Source organism: Eubalaena glacialis, chromosome 1, assembly GCF_028564815.1.
Source record: "Eubalaena glacialis isolate mEubGla1 chromosome 1, mEubGla1.1.hap2.+ XY, whole genome shotgun sequence".
Classification (NCBI taxonomy): domain Eukaryota; kingdom Metazoa; phylum Chordata; class Mammalia; order Artiodactyla; family Balaenidae; genus Eubalaena; species Eubalaena glacialis.
In genome coordinates, this window is record NC_083716.1 from 218,534,719 (window position 1) to 218,552,957 (window position 18,239).

The 18,239-nt window shown below is 36.3% G+C and overlaps 1 protein-coding gene across 1 annotated transcript in view; it reads left to right on the forward strand.

The window, feature by feature from the left end:
• The window catches only part of ATIC (5-aminoimidazole-4-carboxamide ribonucleotide formyltransferase/IMP cyclohydrolase), a 38,024-nt gene that overhangs the window by 9,332 nt on the left and 10,453 nt on the right, over positions 1 to 18,239 (forward strand). Inside the window, exons 8-12 of the mRNA XM_061204772.1 lie at positions 6,194 to 6,319; positions 7,177 to 7,284; positions 8,116 to 8,201; positions 9,211 to 9,300; positions 11,849 to 11,977. Coding sequence (XP_061060755.1) covers positions 6,194 to 6,319; positions 7,177 to 7,284; positions 8,116 to 8,201; positions 9,211 to 9,300; positions 11,849 to 11,977 — 539 coding nt within the window. The remainder of the gene's footprint in view (positions 1 to 6,193; positions 6,320 to 7,176; positions 7,285 to 8,115; positions 8,202 to 9,210; positions 9,301 to 11,848; positions 11,978 to 18,239) is intronic.

An 18,239-nucleotide genomic window follows, 5' to 3' on the forward strand; every position in this document is an offset into this window, starting at 1 on the left:
ATGTTTTTGTGTAGACACAAGTTTTCAGCTCATTTGGTAAATACCTAATATTTTCTATTGTATAATTCTATTGCGCATTTTGTTTCCTTTCTAACTCCACCCATAAGCTCCATGATGACGGTAATTTTGTTTTTTTTTGTTTTTTTTGTTTTTTTTTAAATTCAAAGAGAATTTTATTGTTTGGAAGAAGTATACAGAAACAGATTAATGTTTGAATTTTCTTTAAATTTAATTTAATTTTTTTATACAGCAGGTTCTTATTAGTTATCCATTTTATACATATTAGTGTATATATGTCAATTCCAGTCTCCCAATTCATCCCCCCCAGCCCACTTTTCCCTTTTGGTGTCCATACGTCTGTTCTCTACATCTGTGTCTCTATTTCTGTCCTGAAAACCGGTTCATCTGTACCATTTTTCTAGGTTCCACATATATGCGTTAATATACGATATTTGTTTTTCTCTTTCTGACTTACTTCACTCTGTATGACAGTCTCTAGATCCATCCATGTCTCTACAAATGACCCAATTTCATTCCTTTTTATGCCTGAGTAATATTCCATTGTATATTTGTACCACATCTTCTTTATCCATTCATCTGTCGATGGGCATTTAGGTTGCTTCCATGACCTGACTATTGTAAATAGTGCTGCAATGAACATTGGGGTGCATGTGTCTTTTTGAATTATGGTTTTCTCTAGCTATATGCCCAGTAGTGGGATTACTGGATCATATGGTAATTCTATTTTTAGTTTTTTAAGGAACCTCCATACTGTTCTCCATAGTGGCTGTATCAGTTTACATTCCCACCAACAGTGCAAGAGGGTTCCCTTTTCTCCACACCCTCTCCAGCATTTGTTGTTTGTAGACCTTCTTATGATGCCCATTCTAACTGGTGTGAGGTGATACCTCATTGTAGTTTTGATTTGCATTTCTCTAATAATTAGTGATGTTGAGCAGCTTTTCATGTGCTTCTTGGCCATCTATATGTCTTCTTTGGAGAAATGTCTGTTTAGGTCTTCTGCCCATTTGTGGATTGGGTTGTTTGTTGTTTTAATATTGAGCTGCATGAGCTGTTTATATATTTTGGAGATTAATCCTTTGTCCGTTGATTCGTTTGCAAATATTTTCTCCCATTCTGTGGGTTGTCTTTTCGTCTTGTTTGTAGTTTCCTTGGCTGCGCAAAAGCCTTTAAGTTTCATTAGGTCCCATTTGTTTATTTTTGTTCTTATTTCCATTACTCTAGGAGGTGGATCAAAAAAGATCTTGCTGTGATTTATGTCAAAGAGTGTTCTTCCTGTGTTTTCCTCTAAGAGTTTAATAGTGTCCAGTCTTCATTTAGGTCTCTAATCCATTTTCAGTTTATTTTTGTGTATGGTGTTAGGGAGTGTTCTAATTTCATTCTTTTACATGTAGCTGTCCGGTTTTCCCAGCACCACTTATTGAAGAGACTGTCTTTTCTCCATTGTATATCCTTGCCTCCTTTGTCATAGATTAGTTGACCATAGGTGTGTGGGTTTATCTCTGGGCTTTCTATCTTGTTCCATTGATCTATGTTTCTGTTTTTGTGCCAGTACCATATTGTCTTGATTACTGTAGCTTTGTAGTATAGTCTGAAGTCAGGGAGTCTGATTCCTCCAGCTCTGTTTTTTTCCCTCAAGACTGCTATGGCTATTCAGGGTCTTTTGTGTGTCCATACAAATTTTAAGATTTTTTTGTTCTAGTTCCGTAAAAAATGCCATTGGTAATATGATAGGGATTGCAATGAATCTGTACATTGCTTTGGGTAGTATAGTCATTTTCACAATATTGATTCTTCCAATCCAAGAACATGGTATATCTCTCCATCTGTTTGTATCATCTTTAATTTCTTTCATTAGTGTCTTATAGTTTTCTGCATACAGGTCTTTTGTCTCCCTAGGTAGGTTTATTCCTAAGTATTTTATTCCTTTTGTTGCAATGCTAAATGGGAGTGTTTCCTTAATTTCTCTTTCAGATTTTTCATCATTAGTGTATAGGAATGCAAGAGATTTCTCTGCATTAATTTTCTATCCTGCAACTTTACCACATTCATTAATTAGCTCTAGTAGTTTTCTGGTGGCATCTTTAGGATTCTCTATATATAGTATCATGTTATCTGCAAACAGTGACAGTTTTACTTCTTCTTTTCCAATTTGTATTCCTTGTATTTCTTTTTCTTTGACTGCCGTGGCTAGGACTTCCAAAACTATGTTGAATAATAGTGGCGAGCGTGGACATCCTTGTCTTGTTCCTGATCTTAGAGGAAAAGCGTTCAGTTTTTCACCATTGAGAATGATGTTTGCTGTGGGTTTGTCATATGTGGCCTTTATTATATTGTGGTAGGTTCCCTCTGTTCCCACTTTCTGGAGAGTTTTTGTCATAAATGGGTGTTGAATTTTGCCAAAAGCTTTCTCTGCATCTATTGAGATGATCATATGGTTTTTATTCTTCAATTTGTTAATATGCTGTATCATATTGATTGATTTGCGAATATTGAAGAATCCTTGCATCCCTGGGATAAATCCCACTTGATCATGGTGTATGATCTTTTTAATGTGTTGTTGGATTCTGTTTGCTAGTATTTTGTTGAGGATTTTTGCATGTATATTCATCAGTGATATTGGTCTGTAATTTCCTTTTTTTTGTAGTATCTTTGTCTGGTTTTGGTATCAGGGTGATGGTGGCCTCATAGAATGAGTTTGGGAGTGTTCCTTCCTCTGCAATTTTTTGGAAGAGTTTGAGAAGGATGGGTGTTAGCTCTTCTCTAAATGTTTGATAGAATTCACCTGTGAAGCCATGTGGTCCTGGACTTTTGTTAGTTGGAAGATTTTTAATCACAGTTTCAATTTCATTACTTGTGATTGGTCTGTTCATATTTTCTATTTCTTCCTGGTTCAGTCTTGGAAGGTTATACCTTTCTAAGAATTTGTCCATTTCTTCCAGGTTGTCCATTTTATTGGCATAGAGTTGCTTCTGGTAGTCTCTTAGGATGCTTTGTATTTCTGCGGTGTCTGTTGTAACTTCTGCTTTTTCATTTCTAATTTTATTGATTTGTGTTCTCTCCCTCTTTTTCTTGATGAGTCTGGCTAATGGTTTATCAATTTTGTTTATCTTCTCAAAGAACCAGCGTTTTGTTTAATTGATCTTTGCTCTTGTTTTCTTTGTTTGTATTTCATTTATTTCTGCTCTGATCTTTATGATTTCTTTCCTTCTACTAACTTTGGGTTTTATTTTTTCTTCTTTCTCTAGTTCCTTTAGGTGTAAGGTTAGATTGCTTATTTGAGATTTTTCTTGTTTCTTGAAGTAGGCTTGTATTGCTGTAAACTTCCCTCTTAGAACTGCTTTTGCTGCATCCCATAGGTTTTGGATTGTCGTGTTTTCATTGTAATTTGTCTCTACGTATTTCTTTATTTCCTCTTTGATTTCTTCAATGATCTCTTGGCTATTTAGTAATGTATTGTTTAGCCTCCATGTGTTTGTCTTTATTACGTTTTTTTCCCCTGTAATTGATTTCTAATCTCATAGTGTTATGGTCAGAAAAGGTGCTTGATATGATTTCAATTTTCTTAAATTTACTGAGGCTTGATTTGTGACCCAAGATGTGATCTATCCTGGAGAATGTTCTGTGTGCACTTGAGAAGAAAGTGTATTCTGTTGTTTTTGGATGGAATGTCCTGTAAACATCAGTTAAGTCCATGTTGTTTAATGTGTCATTTAAAGCTTGCGTTTCCTTATTTATTTTCATTTTGGATGATCTGTCCGTTGGTGAAAGTGGGCGTTAAAGTCCCCTACTATTTTTGTGTTACTGTTGATTTCCCCTTTTATGGCTGTTAACATTTGCCTTATGTATTGAGGTGCTCCTATGTTGGATGCATAAATATTTACAATTGTTATATCTTCTTCTTGGATTGATCCCTTGATCATTATGTAGTGTCCTTCTTTGTCTCTTGTAATAGTCTTTATTTTAAAGTCTATTTTGTCTGATATGAGAATTGCTACTCCAGCTTTCTTTTGATTTCCATTTGCATGGAATATCTTTTTCCATCCCCTCACTTTCAGTCTGTATGTGTCCCTAGGTCTGAAGTGGGTCTATTGTAGATAGCATATATGTGGCTCTTGTTTTTGTGTCCATTCTGCCAGTCTATGTCTTTTGTTTGGAGCATTTAATCCATTCACGTTTAAGGTAATTATCGATATGTATGTTCCTATTACCATTTTCTTAGTTGTTTTGGGTTTGTTTTTGTAGGTCCTTCTCTTCTCTTGTGTTTCCCGCTTAGAGAATTTCATTTAGCACTTGTTGTAGAGCTGGTTTGGTGGTGCTGAATTCTCTTAGCTTTTGCTTGTCTGTGAAGCTTTTGATTTCTCTGTCGAATCTGAATGAGATCCTTGCCGGGTAGAGTAATCTTGGTTGTAGGTTCTTTCCTTTCATCACTTTAAATATGTCATACCACTGCCTTCTGGCTTGTAGAGTTTCTGCTGAGAAATCAGCTGTTATCCTTATGGGAGTTCCCTTGTATGTTATTTGTCTTTTTTCCCTTGTTGCTTTCTATAATTTTTCTTTGTATTTAATTTTTGCCAATTTGATTACTATGTGTCTCGGCATGTTTCTCCTTGAGTTTATCCTGCCTGGGACTCTCTGCGTTTCCTGGTCTTGGGTGGCTATTGCCTTTCCCATGTTAGGGAAGTTTTCGACTATAATCTCTTCAAATATTGTCTCGGGTCCTTTCTGTCTCTCTTCTCCTTCTGGGACCCCTATAATGCGAATGTTGTTGCGTTTAATGTTGTCCCAGAGGTCTCCTAGGGTGTCTTCATTTCTTTTCATTCTTTTTTCTTTATTCCGCGATAGTGAATTCCACCATTCAGTCTTCCAGGTCACTTATCCGTTTTTCTGCCTCAGTTATTCTGCTGTTGATTCCTTCTAGTGTGTTTTTTATTTCAGTTATTGTATTGTTCGTCTATGTTTGTTTGTTCTTTAATTCTTCTAGGTGTTTGTTCTTTAATTCTTCTAGGTCTTTGTTAAGCATTTCTTGGATCTTCTCGATCTTTGCCTCCATTCTTTTTCCAAGGTCCTGGATCATCTTCACGATCATTATTCTGAATTCTTTTTCTGGAAGGTTGCCTATCTCCACTTCATTTAGTTGTTTTTCTGGGGTTTGATCTTGTTCCTTCATCTGGTACAAAGTCCTCTGCCTTTTCATTTTGTCTATCTTTCTGTGAATGTGGTTTTTGTTCCACAGGCTGCAGGATTGTAGTTCTTCTTGCTTCTGCTGTCTGCCCTCTGTTGGATGAGGCTATCTAAGAGGGTTGTCGATGAGAGTAATTTGGGAGGGACTGTTTTATTCACTGATAATATCCCAAGTTCTTAGAACAGTGCCTAACATTGTAGTAGGCACTCAGTAGATGTTTGGCAAGGTTTTGCTTTTAAAACTATCTGCTATCCAAGATAACACAAAGGAAATGAAATTATAAAGTTGTTTTTAATTAGTGGCCCACTAGTTTTGTGTGTGCGCTGAACTTCTTATAAATGTTTATTCACAAGATTTTGGCTTTTAAAAATCCTGCCACTGTTAAGAAAATAGGCAGTGAAAAAGTTGTCTCCTTTTTAACTGCATTTCAACTTTAGACTGAGTCTACCAAGTCTGGTATAAAAGAAGAGAAACCCAACACACATTTTTCCCTCCATCTCTCCCACCCACTAAACTCTTGCTTTACTGTGTAACATTATTTCTTAAACTGACAAGACTTACAATTTAAATTTTATACTATAAATTGTACAGTAAAGTTGCCACAGTTGTTTGATCTTATTTTTGTACTGAAGTGGATCCCTCATGATCACTAGTCTAGTCATACTTTTTTCCTGTTCCTGAATTCTCTGTTGATTTATTTGTGGATTGGCTGGCTTTGGTCCACTAGTGGTGTGTGCACACGTGTGTGTTCCTGCACCTCTGTGGTGTGTGTGTGTTTGTTAAGATGGGTTCAGACTCGGGTGCTTTATTCAGTCTCACCAAGTTCTTGTATGTTCGTGTATATCTGTTTGCCTCTTCGTTATACTTTATTTGAAACATATTTGTGCAATCTTTATATATGTGTTTTTAAAATTTTTCTTGGAAACGTACACATATCTGATCTTATTGACCTGCCTTGTTAATGTGTATTTATATTTTTATATGTAGTTTTGAATGGAGCCCCTGGATTTATAAACTTGTGTGATGCTTTGAATGCCTGGCAGCTGGTGAAGGAACTCAAAGAAGCGTTAGGCATTCCAGCTGCTGCCTCTTTCAAACATGTCAGCCCGGCAGGTAAAGCACTGCACTCTGGGGTTCTCTGGTATTGTTCAAAATAACACTTTTTAAAAAATTTTTTGGAAGTTTGACAAGACTCAAAAGCGAATATAGACATTCTGTGAAGTCCGAAACCACTTTTGTTAATAACAATATCAATGTAGTAACTGGATAAAATCTGATAACAATACCATGCGCACATATCTTTTACATATATATAATATGTAACACTATTATGAGACAGGAAGGTCAGATAATAGTTTTATTTGTAGTGGAAACATGTTTTAGAAAATAAAAGTGATATTGCTTAATGCAGTATGACTAAACTAAACATTTTTCCACATGGTTGCAAATTTAACTGAGTAGGCATAAAGAAGTTGTTCTTATGGCACTTTAACTTTTTATGGCCATTGTATGAGAGACCTTTTTTCTTCTGTGTTTAAGTCAGCTTTACAGCTTAGCTATTTATATCACCTACTGACAATTCAACACATAATTAGTGCTCAGATAGTTTTTGGATATTAAAACAACGGGAGTGGCAGGGAAATAAATGGTGTGTGATATCAAGCAGGACAGAGAGTCAGTAATGAAGTAAGGTAGCTTCATACACACACCTGATGCTGGCAGACTCAAGACGGTGGCTCTGTTTTCAGAGGCTGGAGGAGAGATTCCCCCCGCCTCACCCTCCCCTGCAGTTATATTTTTGGCATTTAATTATCTGGCCAAACAGGTTTTTGTTGAATTTGGCCCAAGCACTAGAAATTATGCTATATAGACTAGATGTTTTAGACTAGATGTTTAGAAAGATGTCCTGATTTAGGAATTGATAAGTAGTAACTTGAGATTTTTGGTTTATTTATGGTTTTCTATACCAGGCGCTGCTGTTGGAATTCCACTCAGTGAAGATGAAGCCAAAGTCTGCATGGTCTATGATATGTACAAAACCCTCACACCCATATCCACTGCATATGCAAGAGCAAGAGGTCAGAAGAATAAGAGCGCTTTTTCTGTTGTTCTTTTTTTTTGAGAGGAAAAGCAATATTTTATCTTAAAGTAGTAATATCCTTTGTTTCGTTATAGGATTTCAAATTATCTTAATTTGTTTTTCATTAATACTTCAGAATGACTCTATGAGAGCCTTGGAATAAATTTGTTTATAAAAGTGTGTGTTAGTTTTAGTATTTAATGTAATAAAGGGAAGCACAATTGGAATTTGGTGCGTGAAGTTTCAGATTAGGCTATTGAATGCATTTGTATTGCTAAATTTAAATTGTATGATTATTTAAGTACACTGAATTTGGTTAAAGTTATATTTTATGTAATTCACAGGTATCTAATTCATGAGCTTAGTAACCTGTGAATATTATTGTAAAATTAATGGGAGATTATTGAGACACTTTCTCATGGTTTACCTTCTACAACAGGGGTTAGCAAACTGTGGTTCATTGGCTAAATCCAGCCCACCACCTAGCTTTGTAAATGTAGTCTGGTTGGAATAGGGCCACATAGTATTGTCGGTGGCTGATTGCTAACCACAATCTTGGAGTTGGAACAGGGATCACGTGGCCGCAAAGCTTAAAAAATATTTACTCTCAGGCCCTTTACAGAAAAAGTTTGCTGCATGTTGCTCTAGGAGGTAAAATGAAAGAATATTTCTTATTGATTATTTCAGTTAAATGACTTATTAATCTATTGTTTAAATCTTAGTCAAGTTAGATTTTATATGATCACATTGGGGTTTGTTGAACATTACCTTTTTCTGTATAAGGATGGATAATCTGTGATAAATACTAAGTTTTAATTTTTATTTACAGGGGCTGATAGGATGTCTTCCTTTGGTGATTTTGTTGCATTATCTGATATTTGTGATGTCCCTACTGCCAAAATTATCTCTAGAGAGGTTAGTGGACATTCTGTATCTTGTCCCATGCATAACTAAGTAGAGCTTAATTTGTTCATGGTGTTTATTGACACCATAACCTATAATATTTGCATTTGGCTATTGTGATCAACTTTTATATATTTAATTCTTTAAAATTTTCTAGTAGTCCTTGTCCTAATGCCAGAGTTACTGTTTCTGAAGAATAGAGGATGCTATCTTGGATGGTGACGTAATAATGAACCTGGCTGTAAACTTTCATTAGGTCTGTAATGAAGGAGACTGTATAGTGGGGGGAATTATAAACTACTCTAAAAAACTAACCCCCATCAATTGAGTACCAAACAGGCATTCCGGAAAGGTGGGGGTGGGACTGGGGAGATAGAGAAGAAGAATGAAGGAGCTCAGATGCCTCGGAGGGAAACAAACAGTTAGCAGTTAAGGCTAACAGGGCCTGTGACTTGACAATATTTAGTTGCTTTAGGGATCCTTACCATCACCCCTACCCTCCCCAGCTGCCGTGGAGCTGGCATGCTGCGTTACAGGTTACAGCACGAGGCTTTGGGGTGCGAGCTATGACTTCCGTATCTTTATAACGTGTTAAATCTGATTTCCTCTGACCACTTTTCTTGCTGTTGAGGAGCCTGCCTTGCCTCGGGTCACTTAGCCAGGTTTTGGCAGAGCCAGAATTAGAAGAACATGCTCTTTCTAGTACAAAACCACCCCGTGAACAGAAGAGTAAAAAATCATTTTTCTTCCTAAGATACGTGTATTACAGAGAATCATTCATATATTCTTGGTTAAAATTGAAACAGACAACCAAAAGGACAGCCAATGAGATAAGATCAGCTGTAGAAAGTTGTATTCTAGCGTAGACTTACCTTTTCCAAGTATAGTATTTGTATTATCTGGTGGAGGCAGAAACCAGAAACTGCTACTGTGTTATTTACGACAGATAATTATCTCTAGATCGTTTAAGAGGTGTTCTCTAATTTTTTAAAATAGAAATTAATATTTAATACACATATAGGTATCTGATGGTATTATTGCCCCGGGATATGAAGACGAAGCTTTGAAATTACTTTCTAAAAAGAAAAATGGGAACTACTGTGTTCTTCAGGTTAGTGCAATTCATGTTTGAAACAGTAATTTGCTCTTCTATTTTGTCTCTTTTTCCCCATATTTAATCTTTCCTTTATACTGACACCCTTCTAATTTATCCTTCTTTACTATGGTTTTTTTATCCTTAACCCTGCAAATTTTTTCTTCCTATTAATTTTTTGGGTTTAAGATCAAGATAGCTTTCTCACCCTTACTTTTCATTTCTTTAAAAATAATATATTTAATGTGGTTTCCTATTCAAAAGGTATTGAAGGTTATTTGATGAAGTCTCTTCATCCTTCCCTCTGCCACTCTGTTACCTTTTTTAAAAGTAATAGTTTCAATTTCTTGCTCACCTTTCCTGAAATATGTAGTCTATACATATTCAGCAAATATTTGCATTTGCATTTCTTCTTTTTCTCCCCACTGACACAAATGCACACTGCTTCATCATCGTGGAAGTTTGTCCCGTATCTCTGTATCTTATCTAGCCAGTCACCAGTCTTTAGCTATTACGCACACCCTGCAGTGAATAAGCTAGAGGGAAAGTCCTGAGAATAAAATTAGGACTGGTTTGCAGACTATCTGTATTGGTGACTTTGATAGATGCTGCTCATTTTAAGGTTGTACAACCAATTTTATGTCTTAATGGGAATGTTTAAGGGTGCCTATTTCCTAACACCTTTGCTAGCATCAAGTTTTTAAACATTTTTATCTTAGCAGTTAGATAGATGAAAATGAAATCTCATTGCAGTTTTAGTTTCTCATTGTGTGTGGGTGAACATCTTTTCACATTTAAGAGTGTTTTTACTTCCCTTTTATGAACTGTCTGCCCTTGTTCTTTGCCTGTCTTTCTAATAGATTGTTGAGTTTTTTCCTTACTGATTTTTACAAGCTCTTATACATTAGGAAAATTAGCCCATAGTCTGATCATAAATGGATAAAGCAAAAAGTTATTTGAATTGAAAGTTAAAATTCATAATAGTGTTTTTCAGAAGGTATTAATGTAAAAAAAAATTTTGTGGAATCCAAATTCCATATATTGAAAGTTATTATTCTTCATTTTAAGAAACCAATAATTACATGGTTCACCATAGATTCCACGTCAGCTTTTCAAGAAAAGAAAACAAAAATACCACATTAAATGTAATACTTTTTTAAAAGCTACTTGACAGAAGTAGCTTTTTTAAAAGCTACTTAATCATTCAGTTAGCTGCCACTGTATTCTTTACTCTTAACTGTTTTTTGTTGTTGTTGTCATTAAGAGTAGTAAGTACTTATGGCTATTAGCAGTTACTTGTAGCATCATGGAGAATGTTTTCCAAATCCTGAGCCTGACCCTGGTCATGACCTCTTTAGCACCGGACAGTTTCATGTTTCAGGGTGTCAAAAGAACACCAGAGCTTTCTCAATATTTTGTTTATTTGAGAGGTTTTTTTATGACATCAGTTAATAGGCGGGCACATCTCAGTTTTAGAAATTTTAAAATACAAAGGGAAAAGGACCATTTTAGAATTCAGGAAAATGCAGATTAAGCAAAATTAATATGAGGGCTTACTTATAAGTTACAGGTGTCAGTGCTTTCTAAGTCAAAGATCATCCAAAGGTTAAATGAAGAAATACTGTCAAATTTGGAAAAATGTCTAGGGAGAGAGCCGTCTCGTGCAGATTATTCCCATGTCTTACTATCATTTCAGTTAAAAATTTGGGAGAGGAAGAAAGCAATGAATGACATATTCCTTTTCAAATAACAAAGACACAGACTACAAATGCTGTTCTCTCTCTTAACTTTCTTTTTAATTTATTTTTTCAAATTTTATTTATTTAGTTTTGGCTGCGTTGGGTCTTCTTTGCTGCGTGCGTGCTTTCTCTAGTTGCGGTGAGCAGGGGCTACTCTTTGTTGCCGTGCGTGGGCTTCTCATTGTGTTGGCTTTTATTGTTGCGGAGCATGGAATCTAGGCACGCGGGCTTCCGTAGTTGTGGCTCGCGGGCTCTAGAGCGCAGGCTCAGTAGTTGTGGTGCACGGGCTTCATTGCTCTGTGGCATGTGGGAACTTCCCGGACCAGGGCTTGAACCCGTGTCCCCTGCATTGGCAGGTGGATTCTTAACCACTGCGCCACCAGGGAAGCCCACTCTTTTAACTTTTTAATCTAAGTCTTAGTTAAGTATTTGTAATAGATTTTTAGAAAAAAATTAGAGGTTAGTTTTTGTGCTACTGCCTGTTTGTTATCATATCTGTTTTAGTTTTTTTTTTAAAAAACATATGTACAGTGCTTTCAGTTACTGAAACCAGAAATGCTCTGTTGGAATCATTGGTTCTAATGTTTGGTATAAGTTACAAAACCCTATAAGATTATAAAACCTATAAAAAATTTTGGAGCAAAATATTGGTGCCTGGCCATTCAATTACACCCATCCTGAAATGATCTTGTACCTGCTTAAGTTAGAAAAAATGCATATAGCCTTGCTTATAATGAAATATCTTGAACATAAATTAAGTGAAAAATTTTGAGGGATGTAGACATATTTTTTACTCTTTTAACTCTTTAAATTTGTGTTTTATTTAGATGGACCAGTCTTACAGTCCAGATGAAAACGAAGTTCGAACTCTCTTTGGTCTTCGTTTAAGCCAGAAGAGAAATAATAGTGTTGTCAACAGGTCATTATTTAGCAACATTGTTACCAAGAATAAAGATGTAAGTCTGAAAATATCTGAACTGAATACTAGCAATTCAGTAGATCTGTTTTTAATATTTATATGCTTATGCATTTATTAAGGCCCGTATTATAAAACTGGTCGATATGCAAAGAGCTAGCTCATCTCTGAGTTGTCAAGTAAGTTTGAGAACTTAAAAAATGAACAGAAGACCATATTAGAAACTTCTGTGCATATGTATATATGTAGTTATTTACCTTCAATTCTACATATATGGGATCATGTCTTTTATAAATCTGTTCTGTAACTTGCCTTTTTTTTCTATGCACTGAGCTACAAATGTGTTTCTATATCAAGAAACATAGATCCACATCTTCATCTGAAAGGCCATGTGGCAATCCATGTACTATGATGGATATTTAAGTTGTTTCCATTTTCAGTGCTGTGATTGATGTTTTCACATAGTCACGATTTTGCTCTTGTCCTGTTGTCATCTTCTAGAAGGACATATTCCTAGGATAAAAATGGTTTTCTTTTTGTATTTACATGTATTATATCAATTAATATGCACAGCTCCCTCTGGGCGGGGTGTGACTACTGTCAACTCTGTTGTAAAGATCACAAAATTGTGACAGAGAGGACAGTTAAGACATTTGCCCAAGGTTATAAGGAAATGGATGAGCTAGTAGTACTTGTTTTTCTGAAATCCCTTAATTGGGCCTTCAGTTTTAAAGGATATTTTTGCTGGGTCTAATGTTGGCTGTACTTTCTTTTCAGTACTTCAGATGTGTAACTGACTTCATTTTTTTCTGGTCTTATCTGCTGGTATGCCTGGTATTTTTGATTGCATGCTGGGCATTGGATATTGATGAAATAAAAATTCATATTTTAAGGCAAGGCAAGAAAAATTTAAACATGAAACTTCTTCTCTGCCCTTTGGCCTCCTCCTTCCCCTCTAGCGTGCATTGTGCATCTGCATTATGCATTAACCAGGCTTCCCCAGTGGCAGAAATACCTGCTCAACCATAAAGCTCAATTTTTCTTCTTCTGGTGCCAGCCACGTAACTCCTTAGAAGATAACATTCCTTTCTCAATCCTGTGAGGGGTCACGATGACCCACCACTATGGAAGTTCTTAGCTTAAATACTTACTTATGACCTTATTAATATTACTAGCTGTTTTATTTCTGTTCTGCCTATTTTACAAGATTATTGTTTCTTCCAAATATGTGACTGAGCGTTTGATAAAAATAACGATGACTAGGGGAGTTGAAATGATTGGCCAAATACATCTTTCTATAAGATCAATGATTATAATAGTGTAACTATAGATATGGGAAGAAGCAACAAGAGGGAACCATTTCCTGGACCATAGTAGACTAGTAAGGCAGGTGGTCCAGAGGCTTTTGGTTACTGCCAACAGGGCCTAGTCCAGTAATAGCACATCGAGTGGCTTATCAACGAAATCCTTGCCCGAACTGAATGAGCATTCCTAGCACCATGGGACGAATTAGTCACAAAATGCCTCCCAAACTTTGGTTGAAATTAAGACCAAAAGGGAGGGGATCATAAAATAAAGAATGTCGCCCACCATCCAGTTTTGCAAGAATCAAGTCTTTAGCCACTGCAGTCACTGAAAGGAATTCAGGATGAGGTACTTTGTGCTCTGGGAAAACTGACAGAACTGGCCCTCAGATAGTTAGATATTTTCAGGAGATTTTGTGAACCCAGTTTCTTGTATCTTCCCATACTTAGAAAAGCACTTAAAACCATTAACTAAGATGTCTGTTCCTCGAGAATAGCAGTAACCTTCTGCCGAGAAGTGTGCTTGATTGCACGTGCCCCTTCATCGAAATCACGTATATACAGGCCTCCTATTTGGAACAGTTCTCAGAGCTCTCTGAGAGACTGTCTCCTGGGTTCCTCAGGTTGTCTCAAATAAAATTTTCCTTATCTTTTGTAGGTTGACTATTTGATCAGTTTTTTGGTCCGCAATATGAAAGAACCGTATAGATATCTTGAGGGTCTGGATGGTGTTTTTTCCCTTCACAGAGTTGACTTATGCGGGGCTTAGCTCATTTACCTCTTAGTTACTGCCTTGCAACTTGGAAAATGCCTTGAGGGGAAAAGCATAGTCACATTCATTTCTTCCTGCTTCCTTTATCTCTGGGGTCTTTGCCTCTTGCCTCTCAGTACTTGATATTTTATGAGCTCTGTATTCAGTTTTTCTGTTTGTTCTTAGAAAAAGATTAGTCTCTTAAGAAGTCATTTTGTAACAAGTGGACAATGTGTTGGCTATTATTTCCGGGTCTGAGTCCTGAGACTTTAAGTAGAATGCTGAAAGTAGGCTTTAAAATCTTTATCAGGATAGTTCTGTTAATAAACATGTAGTGATTAAGACATGATCTTTGTTGGTTTACTGGTTATTCTTTCATTTTTATCTTTGAAACTTAATGGTGCCCTGAAGTGAAGGAACATGTAGGAATCATATATAGAAAGATCTTTCAGCCCTTTGGAATCCACTCCTTTGGTCAAGGCCCTGAGGTACTGGGGTAGCAATGTTTTTAAGCAGCTCACAGTAAAATGAGGCTCTTTTTTTTTTTTTTTTAACTTTATTAACCTGGCTGGTTAATGTATTTTTTTAAATACCAAAAGGGTATTGAGCTAGATTCCATGGTACCCATGCTGACAACTGTGTCTACCTATTGAGACTCTTACTTTTGTAAGTTTTCCTTGTAGTTTTATAGGTATTGGACTGATTAATTTAGTAGCACTTGATAGGTTTTGTGCCTCTGGCTGTGCTAGCTTGGATATTTTTACAAGGGTTTGATTTTAATCTTTTATCTACATTCTTTTGTACTTGTTCATATGTATTTTTTTTTTTTTTTTAAACATCTTTATTGAAGTATAATTGCTTTACAATGGTGTGCTAGCTTCTGCTTTACAACAAAGTGAATCAGTTACACATATACATATGTTGCCATATCTCTTCCCTCTTGCATCTCCCTCCCTCCCACCCTCCCTATCCCACCCCTCTAGGTGGTCACAAAGCACCGAGCTGATCTCCCTGTGCTATGCGGCTGCTTCCCACTAGTTATCTATTTTACATTTGGTAGTGTATATATGTCCATGACACTCTCTCACCCTGTCACATCTCACCCCTCCCCCTCCCCATATCCTCAAGTCCATTCTCTAGTAGGTCTGTGTCTTTATTCCCATCTTGCCACTAGGTTCTTCATGACCTCTTTTTTTTTTTTTTCCCTTAGATTCCATATATATGTGTTAGCATACTGTATTTGTTTTTCTCTTTCTGACTTACTTCACTCTGTATGACAGACTCTAACTCCATCCACCTCATTACAAACACCTCCATTTCATTTCTTTTTATGGCTGAGTAATATTCCATTGTATATATGTGCCACATCTTCTTTATCCATTCATCCGATGATGGACACCTAGGTTGCTTCCATGTCCTGGCTATTGTAAACAGAGCTGCAATGAATATTTTGGTACATGACTCTTTCTGAATTATGGTTTTCTCAGGGTATATGCCCAGTAGTGGGATTGCTGGGTCATATGGTAGTTCTATTTTTAGTTTTTTAAGGAACCTCCATACTGTTCTCCATAGTGGCTGTATCAATTTACATTCCCACCAACAGTGCAAGAGTGTTCCCTTTTCTCCACACCCTCTCCAGCATTTATTGTTTCTAGATTTTTTGATGATGGCCATTCTGACCGGTGTGAGATGATACCTCATTGTAGTTTTGATTTGCATTTCTCTAATGATTAATGATGTTGAGCATTCTTTCATGTGTCTGTTGGCAATCTGTATCTCTTCTTTGGAGAAATGTCTATTTAGGTCTTCTGCCCATTATTGGATTGGGTTGTTTGTTTTTTTGTTATTGAGCTGCATGAGCTGCTTGTAAATCTTGGAGATTAATCCTTTGTCCGTTGCTTCATTTGCAAATATTTTCTCCCATTCTGAGGGTTGTCTTTTGGTCTTGTTTATGGTTTCCTTTGCTGTGCAAAAGCTTTTAAGTTTCATTAGGTCCCATTTGTTTATTTGTGTTTTTATTTCCATTTCTCTAGGACCTGGGTCAAAAAGGATCTTGCTGTGACTTATGTCATACAGTGTTCTGCCTATGTTTTCCTCTAAGAGTTTGATAGTGTCTGGCCTTACACTTAGGTCTTTAATCCATTTTGAGTTTATTTTTGTGTATGGTGTTAGGGAGTGTTCTAATTTCATACTTTTACATGTACCTGTCCAATTTTCCCAGCACCACTTATTGAAGAGGCTGTCTTTTCTCCACTGTATATGCTTGCCTCCTTTATCAAAGATAAGGTGACCATATGTGCGTGGGCTTATCTCTGGGCTTTCTATCCTGTTCCATTGATCTATATTTCTGTTTTTGTGGCAGTACCAAACTGTCTTGATTACTGTAGCTTTGTAATATAGTCTGAAGTCAGGGAGCCTGATTCCTCCAGCTCCATTTTTCGTTCTCAAGATTGCTTTGGCTATTCGGGGTCTTTTGTGTTTCCATACAAATTGTGAAGTTTTTTGTTCTAGTTCTGTGAAAAATGCCAGTGGTAGTTTGATAGGGATTGCATTGAATCTGTAGATTGCTTTGGGTAGCAGAGTCATTTTCACACTGTTGATTCTTCCAATCCAAGAACATGGTATATCTCTCCATCTATTTGTATCATCTTTAATTTCTTTCATCAGTGTCCTATAATTTTCTGCATACAGGTCTTTTGTCTCCTTAGGTAGGTTTATTCCTAGGTATTTTATTCTTTTTGTTGCAATGGTAAACGGGAGTGTTTTCTTAATTTCACTTTCAGATTTTTCATCATTAGTATACAGGAATGCAAGAGATTTCTGTGCATTAATTTTGTATCCTGCTACTTTACCAAATTCATTGATTAGCTCTAGTAGTTTTCTGGTAGCATCTTTTGGATTCTCTATGTATAGTATCATGTCATCTGCAAACAGTGACAGCTTTACTTCTTCTTTTCCGATTTGGATTCCTTTTATTTCTTTTTCGTCTCTGATTGCTGTGGCTAACACTTCCAAAACTATGTTGAATAATAGTGGTGAGAGTGGGCAACCTTGTCTTGTTCCTGATCTTAGTGGAAATGGTTTCAGTTTTTCACCATTGAGGACAATGTTGGCTGTGGGTTTGTCATATACGGCCTTTATTATGTTGAGGAAAGTTCCCTCTATGCCTACTTTCTGCAGGACTTTTATCATAAATGGGTGTTGAATTTTGTCGAAAGCTTTCTCTGCATCTATTGAGATGATCATATGGTTTTTCTCCTTCAATTTGTTAATATGATGTATCACGTTGATTGATTTGCGTATATTGAAGAATCCTTGCATTCCTGGAATAAACCCCACTTGATCATGGTGTATGATCCTTTTAATGTGCTGTTGGATTCTGTTTGCTAGTATTTTGTTGAGGATTTTTGCATCTATGTTCATCAGTGATATTGGCCTGTAGTTTTCTTTCTTTGTGACATCTTTGCCTGGTTTTGGTATCAGGGTGATGGTGGCCTCGTAGAATGAGTTGGGGAGTGTTCCTCCCTCTGCAATATTTTGGAAGAGTTTGAGAAGGATAGGTGTTAGCTCTTCTCTAAATGTTTGATAGAATTCGCCTGTGAAGCCATCTGGTCCTGGGCTTTTGTGTGTTGGAAGATTTTTAATCACAGTTTCAATTTCAGTGCTTGTGATTGGTCTGTTCATATTTTCTGTTTCTTCCTGGTTCAGTCTCGGCAGGTTGTGCATTTCTAAGAATCTGTCCATTTCTTCCAGGTTGTCCATTTTATTAGCATAGAGTTGCTTGTAGTAATCTCTTATGATCGTTTGTATTTCTGCAGTGTCAGTGGTTACTTCTCCTTTTTCATTTCTAATTCTATTAATTTGAGTCTTCTCCTTTTTTCTCTTGATGAGTCTGGCTAATGGTTTATCAATTTTGTTTATCTTCTCAAAGAACCAGCTTTTAGTTTCATTGATTTTTGCTATTGTTTCCTTCATTTCTTTTTCATTTATTTCTGATCTGATCTTTATGATTTCTTTCCTTCTGCTAGCTTTGGGGTTTTTTTGTTCTTCTTTCTCTAATTGCTTTAGGTGCAAGGTTAGGTTGTTTATTCGAGATGTTTCCTGTTTCTTGATGTAGGCTTGTATTGCTATAAACTTCCCTCTTAGAACTGCTTTTGCTGCATCCCATAGGTTTTGGATCGTCGTGTCTCCATTGTCATTTGTTTCTAGGTATTTTTTGATTTCCCCTTTGATTTCTTCAGTGATCA